The sequence below is a fragment of the Dreissena polymorpha genome, chromosome 9 (genome assembly GCF_020536995.1).
Source record: "Dreissena polymorpha isolate Duluth1 chromosome 9, UMN_Dpol_1.0, whole genome shotgun sequence".
NCBI classification, from domain to species: domain Eukaryota; kingdom Metazoa; phylum Mollusca; class Bivalvia; order Myida; family Dreissenidae; genus Dreissena; species Dreissena polymorpha.
Genome location: NC_068363.1, coordinates 60,606,858 through 60,629,358, shown reverse-complemented (window position 1 = coordinate 60,629,358; position 22,501 = coordinate 60,606,858). Strand labels below are relative to the sequence as shown.

The 22,501-nt window shown below is 32.4% G+C and overlaps 1 protein-coding gene across 1 annotated transcript in view; it reads left to right on the top strand.

The window, feature by feature from the left end:
* LOC127846382 (protein big brother-like) overlaps positions 1 to 22,501 on the top strand; it is a 62,241-nt gene that overhangs the window by 16,510 nt on the left and 23,230 nt on the right. Inside the window, exon 6 of the mRNA XM_052377592.1 lies at positions 18,085 to 18,236. Coding sequence (XP_052233552.1) covers positions 18,085 to 18,236 — 152 coding nt within the window. The remainder of the gene's footprint in view (positions 1 to 18,084; positions 18,237 to 22,501) is intronic.

Below are 22,501 nucleotides of genomic sequence, written 5' to 3'. Positions count from 1 at the left end.
ATCTGCATTTTCTAGCGTATTTAAAGTGTTGACAAGTCAGGCACAATATGCTGTCAATATTGCACACTTAAATAAGCATGCACAACTTGTTTCCAAAAAGGGTAACATTGGTAATTTTAAGAAACCTAATTTGTATTCAGCTGTATTTTATGATTATTAGAAAATTGATAAAAGTAACATATTATAAGATAAGTATTAATAAGAATAATATATATATAGAAAAAACAACACTACTGATTTCGTACTTTTTCAGCAAATTTTGTAAATTTTGTTTATGTCAATAACCCAAGCTTTAAAATATTTGAACACAAAATTTCCATGAAATTGCCATGAATGTAAGGTAATAATGTTTATGCGTAAGGAAGTTTTTAATATGCAACAACAATTTATGTTCATGTCTTGTTGTATTAGACAGAGTTAGAAATGCATGTAAATTCGATCAAGGTGAGGGTAGATAATTTAGCATAATGCGCAGTTGGTACTTTTTGATAAAAAACAATCAATATTTTGAATGGAAGGCCTTACAGACTGTTTCTTTTAATTTCCTGAGCACTATTTTGATCTTAAAATAGAATCAAGTTAAATTGTACATGCAATTGGTTTTATTTGTTATTTTTAACATAAATATGAGAAAACTTTCTTGATTAATATGTGTATGCCCCTGGATCGAATGTTCGGGGTTATATTGTTTTTGGCCTGTCTGTCTGTCTGTCATTGTGTTTGTCTGACATTGTATGTGTGTGTCTGTCCTAAAAACTTTAACCTTGGTAATAACTTTTGCAATATTGATGATAGCAACTTGATATTTGGCATGCATGTGTATCTTATGAAGCTGCACATTTTTAGATAAATGGCAATATTTTTCATCTGATTTTGACAGACCTTGCATTAGAGAAGTTTTTAGGTTAACATAAGGTTTCAGGTCAAGTAAAATACGAGTCATACCATCATCTTTTTCTCTCTTGTCAATTGCCAGCATCTAGAGAAAATATCTGTGGCAGTTTTGAAGGCCATTGCATTAAAGTCTCAGAGCTGTTTTCTATCATAGATTGTACTCAGGTTAGCGCCTTGGGCCACCATGGCACTCTTGTTTCGGTATTTTGTTAGCCAGAAGTATTCAAGTGTACTACACAGATAATTTACATGACTAAATTGTTATTATATATCACAAGGAATAGTTTGCTGTTTATTTTGAATTGTTAACTGTTAACTGAATTACAAATAGTTAATGCAGCCTAAATGTTAATTACTAAGCTTTTAATTTTCTTGACTGCATGCAATTAAGAATTAATTATGTTAATCATGGCAAGGATTAATAATATGGAATGCATGTATAACTGTTCCTTGCATACTTTGTCTCACTTTTTTGTGTTTGATAATTGAAAAACCAAAATTATTGTTTCCTTCTTCTTTCATGCTTTATTTTTACGTATTTGTGAATGTTGAAACTTAACTTTTCAGATAGTACTTAATATATTAGATCAAAGGGATTGTGATTGTTTAAGAATTAAATTTTTTAAACAAAAAAGACTTGTTTAAGCAAAATAATGTGTTCATTTAAAGAGATCTATTTTTTAAACTGAATTTTAAATATGGAGCGGTTGTAAACGCAAACATAGCAAGTAGTATCAAATCAAGAATGTTTATCTTAGTTATAATAAATGATATTGTCAAAAGCAACTACAATTCATAAGAAGAATGAATTAATGAGAATATGTTTTTTAAAAACATGCAAAATTAATATAAAAAAGAAAGATATTTTCCCCAAAGTTTAATGTGTAAAAGGGGCCTTTTCACAGATTTTGGCATGTTTTGAAGTTTGTCATTAAATGCATTATATTGATAAATGTAAACATTGGATCTAAGTAGCCCGCAGCAGGGCTCGAACTAGTGACCCCCGGAGTCCTGGAGTAAAAACCAATTAGACCGCTCGGCCATCCTGCCAAATATACATAGGAGACGTATTTTATATTCTATATAAGCAATCTTCGTAGTTCTACAAAATTAAACGACAACAACAGAACTCTCCAAATTCTTCAATCGTTTCGCGTTGCAACGTTTATAATTTTCAGGTTTTTAAATCATCAAAAAATGCATATAATGGCTATATTAGACCATGGTAAATGTTCAGTATTACTGTTTCCTCACAAATATCATAACTAAAACGAAAATTTGCGAATCTGAAACAACTTTTTTCAATTTTGTCAATTTACCAAAACGTGAAAAGATCCTTTAAAAGAGTTTGAATAGTTTAGTTTACATAACAACTCATATGTGTTGATGGCTTTTCAAATTGTTGTAGTCTGCTTTGTCATGTTTGTATAACCTTTTTAACCCTGTTGTTTTGTAGTTGTCCCAATGTAACTATTTTCCACTATTCATATTCAACTAATTATTGGTGTGTTTATATATATTTTTTGTTGATTTTCTACATATTGAAAAAGATATACACTAAACAGTCTGAGCAAAAAATATTAGGAATTTGACCCATGAAGAGTTTTTTGTGCGAATATGATATTGTACTTTATGACCAAAATACAAATAACATCACATCGAATTATTGTATTCGTATTAATTCATTATAAATAAATATGTGTGCAGTCCTTTATTTTTCACAAATTTCCACCATCATAACACAACATGTCACATGTAGCACCTGTTTCCCTTCCTCAAAGGTCAAGGTCACACTCAGAGAATAAAGGTCAAAATTGTCTATAAAACAGCTTCAAAAGTCCTGTCTCAGCCCTAAGTTGTCATATATTGAAGAATTTTAAAATAACTAAATGTAAACCATCATAAGATGACATGTCACTTGTAAAACAAAACTCCCTACCTCAAGGGTCAAGGTGACAATTAGAGGTCAAAGGTCAAAATTGGGCTAAAAAAACTTAAAAAGTCCTGTCTAAGCCATACATTTGCCATATATTGATGAATTTTGAACTAACATTGTAACAAATGCAATCCGCCATAAGTCCTGTGTCACACTCGTCTCCCTACCCTCAAAGGTCAAGGTCCCGCTTTGAGTTCAAAGGTCGAATTGGGCTATATAAAAGCTTGTCCCGACTATAACTTTGTCATTCATCTTGCTATTTTACAAATACTTACTGCTTATATCTCTCATGAGGAGAGTTGTTTTGTGTGTAACACCTGTTTTCCTACTTCAGTGGTCAATGTGACATTAAGAGTTCAAAGGTCAAATTTGGCATAACAACATTTTGTCTGGGCTGTAAATTTGTTATTCATTATGCGATTGTATGATAATTTACCACAAATTACTTAAATTAGGAGATTGAGTATTAGATAAATCATGTGTCATGTAAAATCAAAGGTCATGGCCACAAATAGAGGTCAAAATTCAATTTTCTCCATAAAAAGCTTGTTTTTGACGTAAGAAGATTTTTTTAGACAAAAGTTGAAGGTGGTGGGTCATCCATGCCCTATTGACACTTGTCCTTTTGTATTTTGTTATCGGAAGCAAGTTTAAAAATGTTCTGTTCATTACTGAATCATTTTAATTAAACAGAGCATTCATAAGCTTTAGATCTTTTATTAAAATGATACTAACACATTTGATTACTGGTAATACAGAATAGGTGCATAATCTATGATCTGTATCTTGTTTTCAGCTCTCATGGGAGTTTCTTGTGGTAGCATTATTTGTTGAGTGGTTTAAGAAACCTCTGTCATTTTTGCCAGTTTTATAATCATAGATTTAATGTAAATGTAATGCTAATACTGTCATGAACCAATATTGTATAATATCACATTGTGTAAATTAATGGATGTAGAACTATTGTATCAAGCTTGTATAGCAGTATTACAACTGATTTACAATCAATAAGTGTTATATCTTTTATGACAATTTTGTTAAGGTTCCTTTAATTTGCTCTGAAAACAACTCAACTGATTGCCCTAACACTTTTATATTAATTTGCAAATAATTTATTTATCATGATGGGGTAGAATTTAGTAATTACTGGGTAATTACTTTTTTTTTTTAATATGGTTTGAAAATTCAGAAATTCAGTCAAACATTAGGATTACATAAAAAAGAAGTAAATAATATATGTCACTTACTAATAGATAAAAATGGGAATTAGAAGAGGAAAGAGGGATTCTATACAAAAACCATTAACAGTATTTTGACCTCTAATCGCTTAACGCATCTCAAATATTTTCAATTCAACTACACTAGTATTTAAAATGCTCCTGGTGTATTTGCAAAAGTGCTGGTTACTTACTTAGGTGTTGTATGGGACTCGAGCCTTTTACCCTGGGATACTAGTCTGTTCTTCTTCCAACTTACATATTTAGTCCTTAATAGTAGTGTGTAACAGCTTAGTGTTGTTCAAACGGGAAGTGAACGTTATTGCCACATTTCTTGAAAATTGAAATCTGTTTGTCACAGTACCCATTATGCTTTGCAGTAAATTACACAGTTGGACATCTATCTTCTTGCAACAAATGATGAAAATAAAATAAATGAGTGGTTTGTGTTTGATATGGAATTAACTTACATTCTGTTTTACAGCTCACCTTAGCACAGATCTTTTGTGATCACCCTATGTCTTGTATGGTAAGGTTGTTACTACTCTTGAGGCCTAATTTGTTTTCCAGTTTTGATGAAACTTGGTCAGAATGTTTATCTAGACAATTTCTAGACCAGGTTTGACTCAGAGTCACCTCTGTCCAAAAAATAGGTCACCTGGTAAAATCGTAGAAAAAAACTGTTTATGTAACCACTCTATAAGCGACGTGTGACTCAATCTTGATAAAAATTCATCATATTATTTAAGGCTGAGTTTAAATCTTTTTTATGTGCATAAAAACTAGAACACCTGGTAAAATTATAGATGTCTTGTTACCACTCGAGAGGTCACATTTAAGACTCAATCTGGATGAAACATGGTCAGAATGGTTATCTTGCAAAAACTTATGAGGAGTTCAAAGCTGGGTCCTGTGTGTCCGAAAACTAGGTCATTGGGTCAAAATTTAGAAAAACTTTGTTACCACTCAAAAGCCACATTTATGACTCTTAGTCAGAAAGATTATCTTGACGACATTATAGGCCAAGTAAGAATCTTGGTCACAAATATCTAGAAACTAGGTCACCAGTTCAAATCTTTAAATAATATTTCCACTCTAGGGGCAATATTTATGACTCAAGCTTGATGAAACTAGGTCAGAATGTTTTTCTCGACACTATTAAGGCTAACTTTGAATCTTGTTTATCTTTATAATATGTAGGACATGTTTTAATATGGATCAATTTTAGTTAAACAAATCACATTCTTAAATTTTCAACATTTTTTTTCTCTGAACTCAGGGTAGCGTTTACGGTCAATCATGGCCCTCTTGTTTTATGCTACATGTTTTATTGTTTCCAACAATTAATGCAAGTAACTAGTACCAGTAGTCAGCCAACACTAAGTAATGACATAAAGTGCAACAATGCATTTTGCATATACCAAATGTGTAACAATTCTTGTTCTATTGTGTAAAATATCCCTTAGTCACAGTTCTTTCTGAGTAAAAATAAATCTTGTGTAAACTTATGCAATGTGACGATTTATAATATATGTGCGGTGACTGCAAATGTAAATGTTGACCGTGTGTTTACATAATTTTGCGTGGACGGCCAAGAGAAATACTTGGAATCTTTGTCTGCACAGGCTTATCGGGAGCGACATTCCGCTTTTATAGTATTTTTACCTTTTAAAAGAAGTCTTCTTAGTAAAATCCAGCATAGGCGGAAATGGTCATTCCAGTGTAGCCTGGGAAGACTTCACAGACAAATCTGGGACAATACTTTATGCTCATGTATTGAGACCAGTTTTCACAGCTTTAACCTTGCCAGATTACTTACCTAGGCTGTAATAACTATGTTACATGTTGTTGAAATTTCAGGGCCACCACTCTACATAATGCTGAGGTCAATCTAGTCTACTTTGATAAAATCATTCTGTTCATTGAGGTCAAAGGTCATCAAACATTCTGCACTCCAAAGTGGGATAGTAACCTTCTTCCAGTCTCAGGAACAGTGAGCTTTGTGTGACCTTGAAAACTTCATTCTCATACAATATGGCATTGTCGCAAGAAGTTGTGTATGTGTGTGGATGCCATGTAAGCTTTTGCACAATCTGACTTGAGTCAGTTAAAATATAAAATATAATTATATGACATATAAGTCAGCAAATGTGTGTCATGACTGCTGTGTGTTATGAAGCTCTACCAGTGAAATAGTTTGTTAAAGGGTGTCAGAGATTGAAATGATAAGCAGACCTTGAAGTTTCTGTCTCACTAATCAGCCAATGTTGCCATCGACAAACGCGAGATTGCGTGGTATTACAATAAAATACATTATACAGTTATACTCTGTAGGGTGTTTGATGTTGTTTGTTGAGTGATTTATTTACTATTTGTTATTGTGATAACGATAGGAAAATTGAGCATTTAGAAAAAATATACCGGTATGTTAATTTTGTTTTGTGTAAAGTCTTTTAAATTTTATTATCAAGCATTTTTGCTTGATAGTGATATTGAGTAGTTTAGCATAATTGATTTGAATTATTAGTATTTAAACTTTCTACTATGCATTACTTTTATCCTTTCTATAACAGTTTTATTCTTTAGAAACGACAATCACAGTTTAGATATTGAAACCAGATATTTTGTTTTCTGAAAAATACGTTGTTTTACATTGTTTGGTAATTATCATCAAATCTTAATAAAATTAGCCTCGAGGAAAGTGTATAAATAAAATATTCAAATTTTGTCTATCATATTTCACAGGGTTCGCACAGGGCTTGAAAGTGCTTGAAAATGAGTCCTTAGGCTTGAAAAGCCCTTGAACAAAGGTTGGCCTTGAAAAAGTGCTTGAAAAGTGCTTATTTCATGTAAAAAAGCCTTGAAAATGTTTATTTCTGCTCAAAATTACTTTTATCATCGCTTTAATTATTAACTTAAATCGTTCTTAAGGGAAATATTATGAAAATTTATTATAAATTCCTTCGCGCAAAAAGTTGAGTACGAAATATAAGCTTCGTACACTATTGAGTACGAAATGTTATGTGTACACGTCACAGATTATGTGTACCACGTCAAGAGGTTATTCGTTGTGATCAATTTTCGCGAGTGAAAACGCAGCGATGGGGAAGTGTCGTTTCAAACCAGGGTGGTTAACTGAATATTCCTGGGTACAGAAAACAAATGACATTCGAAAAGCACATTGTCGAGAATGTATGAAGACTATTGATGTCGGGGGGATGGGGGAAAGCGCTTTGAAAAGCCACAAGAAAACAAGAAATTGAGAATCAATGTGTTTGTTTGTAATAACTTTAAAAAGTAAATACATATGTGAGACTCATTGAGTTAAGGATGGATATTAAAACATGTATTTGTATGTAATTAAATAACATGTATGAGTTAATATAGAATAAGTTTAATGAGTTTGAGCAATTAAATGACATTTACTGTGTTAATCTGGTTTGAAAATGCATTTTTTTAAAGGAAACTAACGTACTGTTCTTGGCCTTAAAAATGAAAATTTGGCCTTAAAAAGTCCTTGAAAAGTGCTTGAATTTAGGTTTGCGATTTCTGTTTGAACCATGTTTCAATATCACGTTATTTTTAATTTTAACAGCTTTTATAGAACAAATATGTGGATTAATTTATCTAAATATATTTACATAAACAATATTTTAATGAAAATTATAAATGATTAAGGATTTTTACTCTGTTGTATGACACTAGATTAATCTTTTGAGTATGGCATTTGTATCAAATAAATATGATGTATTGGAGTAATGTGTGAATTTGAACAAAGTATGTAAGACAATTTGACTTTCATGAAACATTTGTTTGAAACATTGATATTAATCTCAACTATTCTATGAAAAGTCCGAGCTATACTATGGGCCCAAATGTCTGCATTTTGTTAAGGTAAATGTGCAAAGGACACGGTGATCATCCTATGTCCGCCAGCGTCCATTGTCCATCATCAACTTTAAGCTTCTTTAAACTGATGGCCAAATGTTTTCTATCCAATCTTGAATAAACCTGGTCAGAATCTTTATTTTGACTTTATAAATGCTCATCTTTTTATTTTACATATACTATATATATTCTACAGATACAAAACTTCAAATATGTCCTTGACATAAAACACACTTTACTATCAAAGCGGAAGAACAGTCGAGCCTGCTCTCTTGGGACAGCTATTGTCACCTTGTTTATTACAAAGCCTTCATTTAAGTGACAAAATTAGTTGCTTTACAATTGCTTTATGTTCAATTCAATTGGCTCCTCATGCTTCCACAGAGTCCAGCTATGAAACACTCATTTCATAACACATACATTTATAGAGTATTTTTCAACCTGTTTCAACAACCTTAAGGCTATCGGCATTCATATGTATGTTGGAGCAAAAGAATAATTTTATTGCACAAGTCATAATCATGAACTAATAGACAGGTTTTTTTCAGTATTTTGATGTGAGATCAAATTAATAATACCATACACTATTTGTGTTATTTGTTTCAATTGTAAATTAACCATGTGACTTCATAATTATTTTTTATTTTTGTAAATTGTGTGAATCTTGGCTCTATTTTGTTATGTTTCTGTTAATGTTGAAAACAGGCAGCATTGGATGTATAAATCATGTTGGTCTATAGAGTGTGTAAACAAGAACTAAGTGAATTTTGTTTAGAGTACATTTTGACCTGTTCTTTTTGCTGTTATTTATATGCCCATTATATGGTTGTTAAAGTTTTTGCAGACCCTGGAAATCAGAACTACAAGTTTTTGTGATTTAAAATGAATAAAGATAAGTTGTTTTTTAAATGTATCTCTAACCAGAATCCATGAAGTGATCTGTTGCTAGATATTTAACTTGTTACTTTGTTGCTTACTGTGATTTTTGATTAAACAAATATGTGTTATTGTATAGATCAGTTTTTTTGTGTGTCTTGTTTAGTCTATTAACCTAATGTTTCCTTATTTGAGCTTGTATTGTTCACATATTTTAATAAAGGTATGTGGATATCATCTTCATGAAATCTACCCATATTTAAATGTCTTGATATTGAATTGAATCGAAAATAAAATTATTTTATTACATGCTTTGTATTAAATGGTCTTACAGAACATTGCTGTCTGTTCAAACAAACCGGTGGTGTAGAAGCATATACCGGTGGTGTAGAAGCATATACGGGTGGTGAAGAAGCATATTAATCCGGTAGACAGAATGACTGAAGTTTATGTGCAGTCTGTACAGGCTTATCTGAGACAACACACTCAGCCTAGACTGGATGTTCGTTCAGAAAAAACTACCTTTTAAACGAAAATGTTATCTCTGATTAGCCTAACTACGCACATGCATTAAGCCCCGTTTTCCCAGAACATGTCTCTTATACAAGCATATTAACCCTTTGCATGCTGGGTAATTTGTCTTCTGCTAAAATGTCGTCTGCTGAATATCTAAAATTAGCATTTTCTTCGATTTTTTTCAAAGAATACTATCAGAATAGCAAACAGTTTGGATCCTGATGAGACGCCACGTTCTGTGGCGTCTCATCTGGATCCAAACTGTTTGCAAAGGCCTTTAAAATCCGGTTCCAGCGCTTAAAGGGTTAAAATATGTGTGCTGGAAAAGTATTGGACAAATAAAGTTTTGATTTTATGAAAAATCTTCATATAAAATACATGTTTATGCAGATTAAATTATAAAGTATGTTTAATGCCTTTCTAGTATTATGGGGAAAAAACTCACTTAATAGTAATGTTAAAAACCACTCCTTTAAACACAGTTTAAATGATCAAGTACCAGTCAATGAATGTGTTTCTTCTGCAAAATATAGTGTCGAGTAAATACACATTTACAAAATCATACCCCGCATGATCAAGATTTTATGCAATTGTTAAAATCAGTTTTTGTTGGCCTCTAATTAAGAAATGATTTAAATAATTTTTTATAAAGTTTTGTTATTAAGATTTTTAGTTGTCATGAAAACATTGAAAAGAGTGAGGATTTCTATCAAATCCTATTCTTTTTTCAGAGTGTTTCTTAAAACTAATACATTACAGTGTGAACATCAAATGTTTATGTTCTTTTTTCCTCTTTCCTTTTAATGAAGAGCGCTCTTTTCAACATTTTTTTAATAGGGTTGCGGCCATCATTCAGTTTGGAGCTCTTACAATAACAAAGTCCCTTATTAGCGCAGACGGTTTTGCAACATTATACAATAGAGGTCTTGATCTGTTTTCATTGCAAATCATGGTGATTAATGATAAATGTCTTAAGGTGTTACCGAAGCAAAAACAACATGAATAATTGCACATTTTTCAATGCGATGCTCTATAAAGAAGTTCACATAATATTTTTTGTTCATGTTAAAACACTGGTTTTCTCGTGTAATTCAAATGGTTCTTTTAGTCTTGTTGTACAATGTAATTTCAAAGCATAGTCCTTGTTAGCTCCTTTTTCTTCCATGTAGTTGAAGGGCAAAGAATAATTACTGTAACTGCCTTGTAATTTGTGCATTGCATGACCACCATTAAAAATGCTGGGTCTTTGGTCAGTTAGGAATGCAAGCATAAAACCCACATCTGATATTTAACTTAAATAGCTTTTCAGTTTTCCTTAAATAAATATGATTTAATAACATTGCATTTACAGATGCTGGAAACATTAAGAACAGGTGACACTTTTGGGATATTACCAATACATTGTGCAAGTTTAATCAGAGAAATAATTAAAGATTTTTTTCAAGCCTCTATTTTTTCCTAACTTCTAATTAAAAAATCACTTTCTACGATTGTCAAGGTAACTTAAGCAGATTGTGAATTGTATTTTTTGATAATAGAGCAATTTTATTCTGCATGCACCTGATGTACTCTAAGTCTTGTGCAGAATATGTTATTCCTGATTTTATTCGACTGTTCAGTAGAAAGTCTAAAGAAGGCTGATGTCAGGGATTTAATTGCATGACCTAATTTTTCTTTTCAAAGCACTGACAATAAGTAGCCCAAATGGATGCTCTCCATCGGGCTGTTGAGGCGTTAAGATGTTATTTGTTACTCATGATGTCACATTTGCACTTGCATATTCTGAATAGAAACCTATCTAAATTTACTAGAATGTTGAAAGAAGTGAGTACAAGTATAGCAGAATGTAATATTTTGTACTAAAGATTTTTTTTCCAAAAGATGTGTGCTGTCTCTTGGAAATTACCCTTATTTTTAAGGTATGAACATTTTGTCAACATGACATTAACAATTTTAAGATGACTTAATTTCAGTTTTTATTTGTGAGCATTAGCTCACGAATAATGTAGAGGCAATTTTGCGAATCAGTATGGGCTTAACTACGCTAGGAACTGTAACCCATGACTGCCTTTGTGGATAACTGCAGTAAAATTAATCAGACGATTAATGAATGCTAGGAGCGTCTGCTCTAACCACCGCATCTGCCTGTTTATAGTTCCCACTGGTACACTACATAGTGTGTATGTATTCAAAAGTATTTAACAGCTTGTAAGACAACATTGGCCAGTCTAGTGTTTATCATTGAAATCTGTACATATTGGCTGCTTTCAGGGAAAACGGGGCTTAATGCATGTCAAATAAGATTAGCCTGTGCACACTCATTTGCTGTATCAATGATTTGAAAAAAACAACACATCTCACCTGTGTTTTAAGACACACTCTTTATAAATTTGAATTGGTTGTGGTCATTTCAAACTTGCGATATAAAAAGCTATAACATAATTTTGAAAACTGAGTTGCGTCTAAGATTATACAACAGCAAACAAATTCAGTGCCTTCAGCGCTTTGATTAATACTACCTATGATAGTTGAGAATGATATTCTTTAAATTTGTAAACAAAGATAGCAAAATGTCAGCATCTAATATTTCATTTGTTTAGGACTATAATATTGTGGTACATTAATGTTTTTGTCTACACTTAAAAAAAAAGATTCAATAATATTTTAAGTACCGGCAATTAATTACAGAGTGAAACAAAGTCAGCACAAGGCATTTTTCGAAACAATATCGGCAACATTGCAAACAAAATTTAAAATAAAAATACAAATCGTAACAAAATCTTTTCATAAAATTGTAAACTTTAAGGCACATAAATTAAAAAACAATATCATTTAATTGTTTTGATAGTCAGATATCAAATTGGGTTCATTGTACTTAAGGGCACTTTTGGGTAAATTAAGGTCACCATCTAGCAACCTGCACCACAGCTTCTACTGCTAAGTCTTAACAATTTGATATTAAAGGGACATGTAAGGGTTCAGAAACCATGTTGCCACCTGGAGTGTCAAGAGTTTAAGGTCATTTCCTGTAAGGGGCTCACTGGCTTGAGTTTCCTGGGGCCATTGTACTGAGAAAAATAGCTTTTTACCCCAAATGAGGTCTTAATTAGATATAGGGTAAAGGCCATTTTAAAATGAAATTTAATTTTTTTAAATTATCGTTTTTGTTTTGCTGGTGAAATGAATACAAAGTTGCATTGAATTGGTTATAAAAAAAGCATTAGTCATGTAAATCATGGTGGCATAAGTTCTCCGGTGTAAGGGTTGTAATTACGGAATTCAAATATTTGAAGTTTGAGGGATTAAAAAAATTAAAGATATTCAGAGCACACTCCCTCTTATGTGATGAAAGTTTCAGATTGATGAAAGAAAATAACTAAACTATTTTTGAAAGTTTTCAATCTAAAACATTATGTGGGTGTTTATTAGTAAAAGATTTCTTTAATTTATAATATCAATATCAAAATAATAAGAAAAAAAGTGTTTTCTTATTTATATAGTGATTTAACAGATAATTGGACAGATATTTACAAATAAGGTTTGCTGGTGTGCCTTCCTAAAATTGGCCTGTTACTAATGAAATATCTTATATGTTTTATAATTTTTCCTTTATGTCGTTTTACAGATCTAAAAAATTTTAATAACTGTTTCACACACTTTTCAAATATTCCTCATTTTTTTGCAAAAATTATTGGTTTTCCAAACAAAATATAAAATTCATCGGTTTTGATCCAAATAACAATTATATCTATCTGAAACAATTTCTAAATAATGACACCTTTCTCAAGTTATATTAAAATAGTATTAAATATGGGGAAGGCCAATACTATATGAGTTGATGAAAGTATAGGAAGGAAGGATATAGGTGAATTAATTTTGATGTTTCAAAAAGTTAATTTATAGATGTTTACAAGAAATTGTTCAAATGTTCTTGATAGTTTTTTATCTCCACACGTGGGAGGCAATTAAGCATGGCACTGTTTTTTCTGTCCTATGTATGAACATCCCAAAGCTTGTATTTTAAACTCCTCTTTATGAGTTGATCTTCCTCAAACTTTGACCTTTATGTGTAGATGATTGTCAAGAAAAGATTTCAGACTTTCAGACAAGTATTAGCAGAATTATGGCCTTTTTTTTTCAAATATGGAAAATACAAACACCTGAAATAAGCCTGTGTTTCCAATAGTTACTCCTAAGGCTGTCACGTTAACAGATTTTACTAAATGTTTAAACGAAATTAAATAAACGAAACGTTACCGTTGAAACGGTATCCATATTTTAAAAGCATCAGTGCCATTGCATTTCCAAACTGAAAGTAGTTATTATTTATATTGTACGAAAGTTATGACACCATATTAAAACCAGCTGTTGTCGTCATTGTCGAACCTTTGGGTAAAACTTTATCTAGTTAAATGCCGTAATATTGTGTAACAAAAACGAATTAATATTGAACCTAATTTATTCAATAAGAGTAAACCGGTTTTGAAATTTGCAATCATTTTATTTAGCAAGATTTACATCAAAACGAGTATATGTTCATCAAATTTGCTGCATCAGAAATGCGCTCTCTGGAGAGCCGATGCGCGTCGAATGTTTAAGACGATTCGGAGCATGCTCATGCATCAAATGGCGGGAACAATTTCTCGAGTATTTCGTGCCGACGCGCGTTAAATATTCAAGACGTCTAGTCCGTACATGGTGTATTGTCATGTTTACGGTATTGTGAATAAGGGACACCTGGCGTACATGGTACAAATACGAGTCTTTTTCAGCAGCTTTGCAACGTCCTTACGTAATGAACTAAAATAGATGATATTGATATTGACTGGCGTTTAAACGTTTACTGTTTTTTGTAAACGTTTTTGAGCAAAACACGAAACGCGACCGTTTAAACGTGACAGCCTTAGTTACTCCTCTTCAACTACTTGGTGGATCTTGCTCAAACTTTCACAGTTGCATGACCTTAATGTGTAGATGATCTTAAAGACCAAGTTTTGGCACAATTATGGCCATTTTTCCACTGAAGAATATATAGTTAAACTAATATATTCAACTCATAACTGCTTGGTTGTTTTTGCTAAAACTTTTACAGCTGAATGAGTAGATAATTGTTATGGCTTTCAAATTTTCAATGAGATAGGAAAGAATCATGTTTAACCCTTTCCCACTCAGAAGCAAATTGAAAATGGCTATGTGCAAACAGCATAAAACCAGAACAGCCTGCGAGTAACTCACAGTCTGTTCAGGTTTAATGCTGTTTGCTACTCATCAGTATCTAAGGGTTGGAAATGAAGCTTTTAAATCTTGAATTTAGTAAGAAATGTCTTTAATTAAATTTAACTTTCTATGGGACTACGAATGCGTCAAAATGCGCATTAAATTGGTAAAGGGTAAAACAGACATTCAAAAAATCTGTTGACAGTTAGAAAAAGTACTTAAGTGAAAACTGGCCAAAAAGTATTGAATTTTCAGAAATCATTCCAAAATGTGTGGGTGTGGGGTAAGGAACATACAAACTGACACATTGACCCACCCCACCAAGGTGTACAATAGTTGAACCTGATCAATCATTCCATTGACTGTAGCAGGGTGCGAAAATTGATAATCTTGTGCCAGCAATGCAATGTGTATAATTATGTTATTTTGTTACACCCCCTGTTTTATTTCTTTGGGGACCTTTTTGCTGATGGGGTTAATTTTGCATTCTTAAAACGTTAACTCCTGCCCATGTTTTGGATTCTATTGTTGACAAATGCATACTGTTTGTGTATTGATGAAATTGTCTTTTGAGATCACAGATTTTTCTGTTTGTATTTCAAGTATTTTAATGCTCTGTTTTTTAATTTAATTCAAACTGCAAATTATGAAGCTAGTTTTTGTAACAAAAGGCAATGAATACATGAAAAATGTTTCTATTCTTTGATAGTACTGGTAGTATTTCATGTGATTGGTACATATAGGCTATCTGGCATTTCACAAAATAGACTGAAAATGTGAATTAGATAATAATGCAAAATCTGCAAATGTCTTTGAGAGTTCATAATTATACATAATAGTCAAGAAGTAGTGCATGAATTCCCTACCTATAGCTTCATTTTAATGTAATAGAAAAGAATTTCATTAAATATATGTTGTAATTTGGCATAGCACTCCCTTGCTACAACCACATAAGTTATGCTATAATTATTGATAATTATTATGCTATTATAATATTGGTCATGGAAAACTGGACATTAAATTCATGACATAGCCATAAACAAATTGTGACTGCATACGTGAACATGTATCAAGGCATATAAGATACAATCCTACGGTTTAAAGGGGCCTTTTCACAGATTTTGGCATTTTTTAACTTATTCATTAAATGCTTTATATCGATAAATGTAAACATTGGATCGTAAAAGCTCCAGTAAAAAACCAAGAATAAAATTTAAAAAAGGAAAAGAACATTGCCCGGACCAGGTTTCGAACCAGTGACCCCTGGAGTCCTGCCAGAGTCCTGAAGTAAAAACGCTTTAACCTACTGAGCTATTCCGCCGAGTACATAAACTTGACGTATTTTATACATTATATAAGCAATCTTCGTAGTTTCACAAAATTTAACGACAAAAACAGAACTCTCCAAATTATTCAATCGTTTCGCGTTGCAACGCTTTATAATTTTTAGGTTTTCAAATCGTCAAAAGATGCATATAATGGCTATATTAGACCATGGTAAATGTTCAGTTTTACTGTTTCCTCACAAATATCATAACAAAAACGAAAATTTGCGAATCTGAAACAACTTTTTTCAATTTTGTCAATTTACCAAAGCGTGAAAAGATCCCTTTAATATGCTTTGCTGCAGTATTGAATATAACAGTCCATTGAGATTTTAGTTATTTAAGGCGCATGCCCATGTAATGCATCTGAAACCCTTGTTATTTCAAGACAGAAGTACTTGTGCAGACCTTGTCAGATATAATGTAATAATAATAAAGACATTTTGAGAAAACAACATGAATATATGGAACAACAAAAACCAGTACAAACCTAGATTCCAAATTATTTGGTGTACAAGTGTTAAGATTAATTATAATTTTATTTAGCACAATTTCAATTGAGGTGTACCCAAAGTTTGAATTTTCAAACACTTTGCAAGTTAATTTTTAATGTTTTAGTCTTGTTTTGATGGACAAACTCGGAGTGATTGGATTGCAGACCTTTTCTGTTTCTTAACCCTTTACCACTAAGATACATATTTTGACCCATTTGTTGTCCCTTAGAAAGTTAAATGTAATTAGAGACCTTTCTTACTAGATTTAGTTTTAAAGTCTTGATTTCCAAACCTTAGATACTAATGAGCAGCAAACAGCATAAAACCTGAACAAACTGCAAGTGACTTGCAGGCTGTTCTGGTTTTATGCTGTTTGCACATAGCCATTTTCACCCAGATTCTAAGATGGTTAGGGTTAGGGTTAATAAAGGATTTGGTTGCAAAACAATTGTATTTCAGAAGTAATGTGTGCAAAATATTTGCAAATAGTCTGCAAATACCCGGCAACTTATTTCTTTGATAGCAAATATCGGAAAGATTATGCAAATATATATTGTACAAATATATTGTAAAGGGAAAATGGCTTGTGAACGCTATACAGTCTAGCGTCTATAAGATTAGGGCATTTTTCTAAAGATTGCGAAAGAAACAGTCATGCTTTAATAAATATAAAAGATCAAATGAAACAATACTATGTCTAAAGGTCACATGTTAGTCTTTTCTGAAGACAAACCATTACTCCCATAATTCTGTTAAAAAACAATAAGGTGCTTACTTTGAGTACAAAAACCTCTCAAAGGCTACATACGAAAGATACAGAATTATGTGTTTGGCCCGATCTCCCTATAAGTATGTACACCTGGAAAAGAATAGAATCCTGTTTAAAATGAATGGATCCTTACATTGGTTCTCGTCAAAACCAATGTAATATATTAATTAGCTCATTGTTTAACCTTCCAGAAAATACCTTGCTATACCATTTCCAAATTGTGTGCGTTAAGTTGCTGAAGGATGAACAATCTAAACCAGCAGAAATATTACATTCCAGTAAAAATCGGTAAATATATTGACTAGGCCTGAGAAGAAGAATGTATTTAATACATGCTGTAAGCACTGAGTATTTAACACATGTTTTTTAAGACTATGCCTCAGGTTTTCAAATAATTTCAGGATTGTCATGATAGCTGGTAAGTGGAATTTTCAGATTTTGAAGGAACGCCAGAGTATTTCTGCTATGGATTATTAAGTCTCTTGATTCTTGAGAAACTGTGGGTTATTGTTTAATTACTTAAGTGTAACTGTAAATATCATTTTATTGTTTAACGTGTTTATTTTGCATGATTTAGAAGTATAGATGTGCTTTGGTATTAGTTGCTATTGTACTCTTACACATAACTTTATATGAGATAATGTCACATTTTTTTTCACATTTTTATTAAGAAAATCTTATGTTTAATTGAATAATAGCTTTAATTATTTTTTTATTATTAATTATTATAAGTAGTGTTGTTTCACTAATGTACAACATTAATAATTGGCGTTTGTGTTTTTAACTTAATTGTAATGTTCAATTATGCACACATTTGTAATATTGTTGAATGTTTGAAGAGGTATAGATGTTTGCTTAAGTATTCTTTGGCACTTATAATTGTTAACATTTATATAATTAAGCACAACTTAATATATAGAGATACAGTCATAAATTACATTTATTTGTCTAGGAATATCATCGAATATTGCGCAGTCGAATGGAGATGTTTAATAAAACCCATCCCTTGTACTTGCTGGGACTGAATCGAAACAAACGGGACTCGACCTTGAGTGAGGGATCTTCATCAAAATCTGAAGAAGTATCAGCGAAGAGGCAGAAAAAGTAAGAGTAAAGTTGTTTTTCAAACAGATTTTAGAATGATCTTAAGTAATTTTTAGCAGCTTGGCTGTTTTCAGAGAAAACCCGAGGTATTGTCATAGCCAGCTCGCTGTCCGGCGTCTACCGTCCACGCCGTGCTTAAACCTTGACATTTGGCTTTAAAATCAAAGTGCTTCCACCTACAACTTTGAAACTTCATATGTAGATGCACCTTAATGAGTGTTACACGCCACACCCATTTTTAGGTCAAAGGTAAAGGTCATTGTGACCTAAAAAAAAAAAATTCTGACAAGCTTTCATTTATTCAAAACTGCACCCGCAGCCGAGCGTGGCACCCGTTATGCGGTGCTCTTGTTATACTCCCCACAAACAAAGTTTGAGAGGTGGTATATTGGGGTTTGTCTACCGTTTCAGTGGGTCCATCGTCATAAAATGTTGTAAGATTGTGAGACAGACTTCAACCTTTTCCAAGTGATTACCTTGAAACTTACAAAACATCGTTATTATGAAGTGTCGATATTTTTGATACTATATATGTTTTGCAATTGCTATTTGTATCTGTTGAAAAGATTACTGCAAGAAGATATCAGGGCCTGTAATAATATAGCACCTTAGGGAAAAAATATGTAAATTCTGTTACTTTTTGCCAGGTTTATTTGAAGTAATTTTTACATTGAAGCGTTTTGAAATATTGCAAAAAATTCTTTCACTTAGTAAGCAAAAAACATTGAATATCACATGGACAATTTTATCAGAAAAGTTCACTTACCATATACACTGAGGTCCTTTAAAAAATCTTTATTTAAAACAATCAAGCATAAATGTTTCAATCAATCAATTGAAATGAAACATTTATGTGCTGAGTTTCTGACCTTAAGACTGATTAAGATATAGTGCCACTGATAAATAGGAAATATGACCCATGCCAGGGTTTCTAAAGGTCAAACATAGCTCCTTGACATTCTTCATCAGTGACATAATGTGCCTCTTAGAACAAGGGGGCAGTGAAATTTAAGAATTAAAGACCTATTCAATTAATACCATTTTGGCACGGTGATTGATTAAAATGAAGAAATAAAAGTTCAATTTCTGATCAATCGGTTCTAAAGTGTCCAAATATACAGCTGGATTTATCCAAGTCTTTGTTGGACACAATGTTACAAGCCAATCACTCATTGTTGGGTACCCAAACATTGAATGAAGGACTTTCTTTATTGAATGCCTACTGTTTTATAGCGTTAACTAGACAGTTGGTCTTGGTACAACTTATGATTGTCTAAAAAAATGCTGGAATGGGGAGAAAACATGCAAATGAGTCTGTGAATATTTATTGGAACCCTGGATGGATTTTATTGGTCACAATTGTTAACGGTTTTTAACTTTTTAACGCTTTCACGCCCCTCTCTGATGGGGCTGGTTTGATTGTAAATCTGGAGGGCTGTTACTTCACCATGAGAAAACGAGAGTGTTCAGCAGAAAGGGTTTTCAATAAGATACCATGATGTGACTGATTTTCTAGTCCTCCTGCTGAGAGGGGGACCTAGTGATGTTTGTTGCTTTGGTTTTATGGTTTTGTTATTTCTATCAATTTTGATTTCCTTTATACCTGTCAATTTACAGGCCTCATAAATATTGCGTGTAAAATATGGGTACTTTTATTACGGAAAAATGCTGTTATTTTAATCCCAATTCATGCTGAGATGAATCTTTGTGGGTGTGTTATTGTAATTTTATGACAAACGTTTTGATATTTAATCCGTTATTGTTAAATACTCCAAACAATAAATAGCCCACATCATGCCTGTTTAAAATTATTTTATGACATAAAAACATGGACAAAAAAATTCATACAACTTCATAACAGTAGTACCCGATGAGACCTTAAACATGCAAAACGTGTGCTATAAGCAGGTTTTAGGATATTTTAGTACTTTTTAAAAGCTATCATGCATCATTGCTTCAACCAAATGACTTCAAATTGGTGATAGTGGGTATTTTATTGAAGTCACGTTTCTCCAATGATACCCGTAGAGAATTGCCCCAGTCTATGCATCAGCGCTCAATCTGTTATGTCCTGGTGGCGTAAGCATTCAATTGTTCTTCATAAATAGGAAGCGTGACGACAGAGATGATTAAAGAAGTTATTATACTCATTTAAATTATTCAATGCCTAGGGTCGCAAATTGATACGGGGTTTCGTACAAGTGCTTGCGTGCATTTGGGTGTTGGATGTTGCAATGATGTTTTGTTAGAAGGCGTTATGCAGCAGTTTATGATGTAATTATGTCTATCCATCAGCGCATTTACCTGCATCAGTGTGATGTCACATGATATGGCTGGGTGAAAGGTTGGGCCTGTAATGATTAGTAGAGAGGTGGTGGGACAAATAAACGTTCGACTAATAGGGCTCAATCGTGCATAAATTCTTTAAGGTTGCGATAGTTGTGTCAGTTTGAAGTTCATTATAAATTCTTATTATAGGGGCGAATGAATGGCCAAACGCATCACCACGTGTGTGTTTGAATAGACATAATTTTAATTTATTTCAACATGGTTTAATGAAGCATGCTCTAATTATTTCAAGTACTAAACCTGTTGTGTCTGCTATAGAGGTTTTTATGACCGTGTAATAGTCATTCACTTTAAAATTATTTAGCATAATCAACAAACATAATGAATGATGTTTATCATCTAATGAGCAGTTGCAATTTCACTGATTTTGACAAATAGAGGCATTATAATTATTTGCATTTTAATTTTTTAAGATAAATTTGATTTTCATATTCAAGGCCAATATTGAATGTATAAGTCAAAAATAATTACCTATGTAGTTGTCCAATTCGCTATTTCAAAAACTTAAGAAAATACTTTTAATAGTATGCATTAAAATATTATAACCACAATTTGATCCTTTTAAACACAATACTCTTTAACTAAATTGGCCTAAAATATCTTATTGCCCAATACATCCATTTTTTCAAGCATGCATTTTACCCCAAGAAGTAATACAACAACTTTAATTTTGATCCACAATACTAAATGTTTTCAGTATTTTCTGAATAACAATCACTTGAACATAGACTAGTTTTAGTCCATAAAAATGAACTGTTTTAAACATATTTGAAATTCAAAGATAGATAGATCCATTTAACTTTATTTAGTTAAATTTTCTTGGGAGAGTTTTCATTTATTGTCTTGGTCAAGTTCAAAATGGCAAGCATGTCATAATAGGAGCAACCTAGATGACAAAAAATAAAATAAAATATGAAAATTTCATATTTCATAGAAACATCTACATCAGGCTGTCATCACGAATCTTTGAAAAAAGGCTAATGTAGCAAAAGGTTGATACTACAGAAAATTTATAACAAAAATATAGAATAACATGTTGCTTTTTCATGTCACAGATAAACTTAAGAAAATAAAGGTTGCTTATAACATATTAAGGACAATAAAATGCTTCTATGACATTTTACATTTCCTTAATAGATGACCTTTATCAGCTTTTGGTGTAATTTTATGCAATTCTAAATGATACACCATCAGCTTCTTTTTGAAAAAGTAATGGAAAAATTATTGCCCTATTGAAGTAAAGATTGCACGGTCACGTGACCACTATACCCATGGGCAGTCTTCATCGGAAAGTCAATTGCAAATGACCGGCAGGCGTCCATTGTCTGAGGACAAGGTACCTCGCTTGGAGCATGTCGTTTAGTGTAACACTGTTAGCAGAGGAGAGATAATAATTACGCATGATACGATAAGAGGATCAACAAAATCGCGTTTGTCACATGCCATTTCTTGACCAATAATTTTCTTTATGGGTATGCTTGGCTGCTTCTGGGAGAAATCCACGAAAATGGCGGTCGTGTGGTCAGTAGCAGTTTGCACGCGACCCAGTATTGAAAAGGGGCTGGAGGTTAATTTGAGAAGGGCCGATTACAATGACATACAAGTCAGGGTGAAGACTTTAACAGGATAATCTTGTTATCACTGTGAACTGTCACAAGAGGGGAACAATTAAAGATTAGAGAGAATGACACAAACTGCAATAACTGCTGGACTCATGCATCACTGTCATGCTTCTGGACAACAGAGATTACTGCGGGATGCATGCACCTGGGGTGATGCAGATCGTTATGCATGTGTCTGATTGACTGTGATTGTTATATGAAAGATGGGATCCCTGCTGGGGGAGGGTCTTTCAAGGCCAGTGCAGCTTAGAAGTTCTTTCCCTGCATGATGACTATGATTTATGAATCAATTAA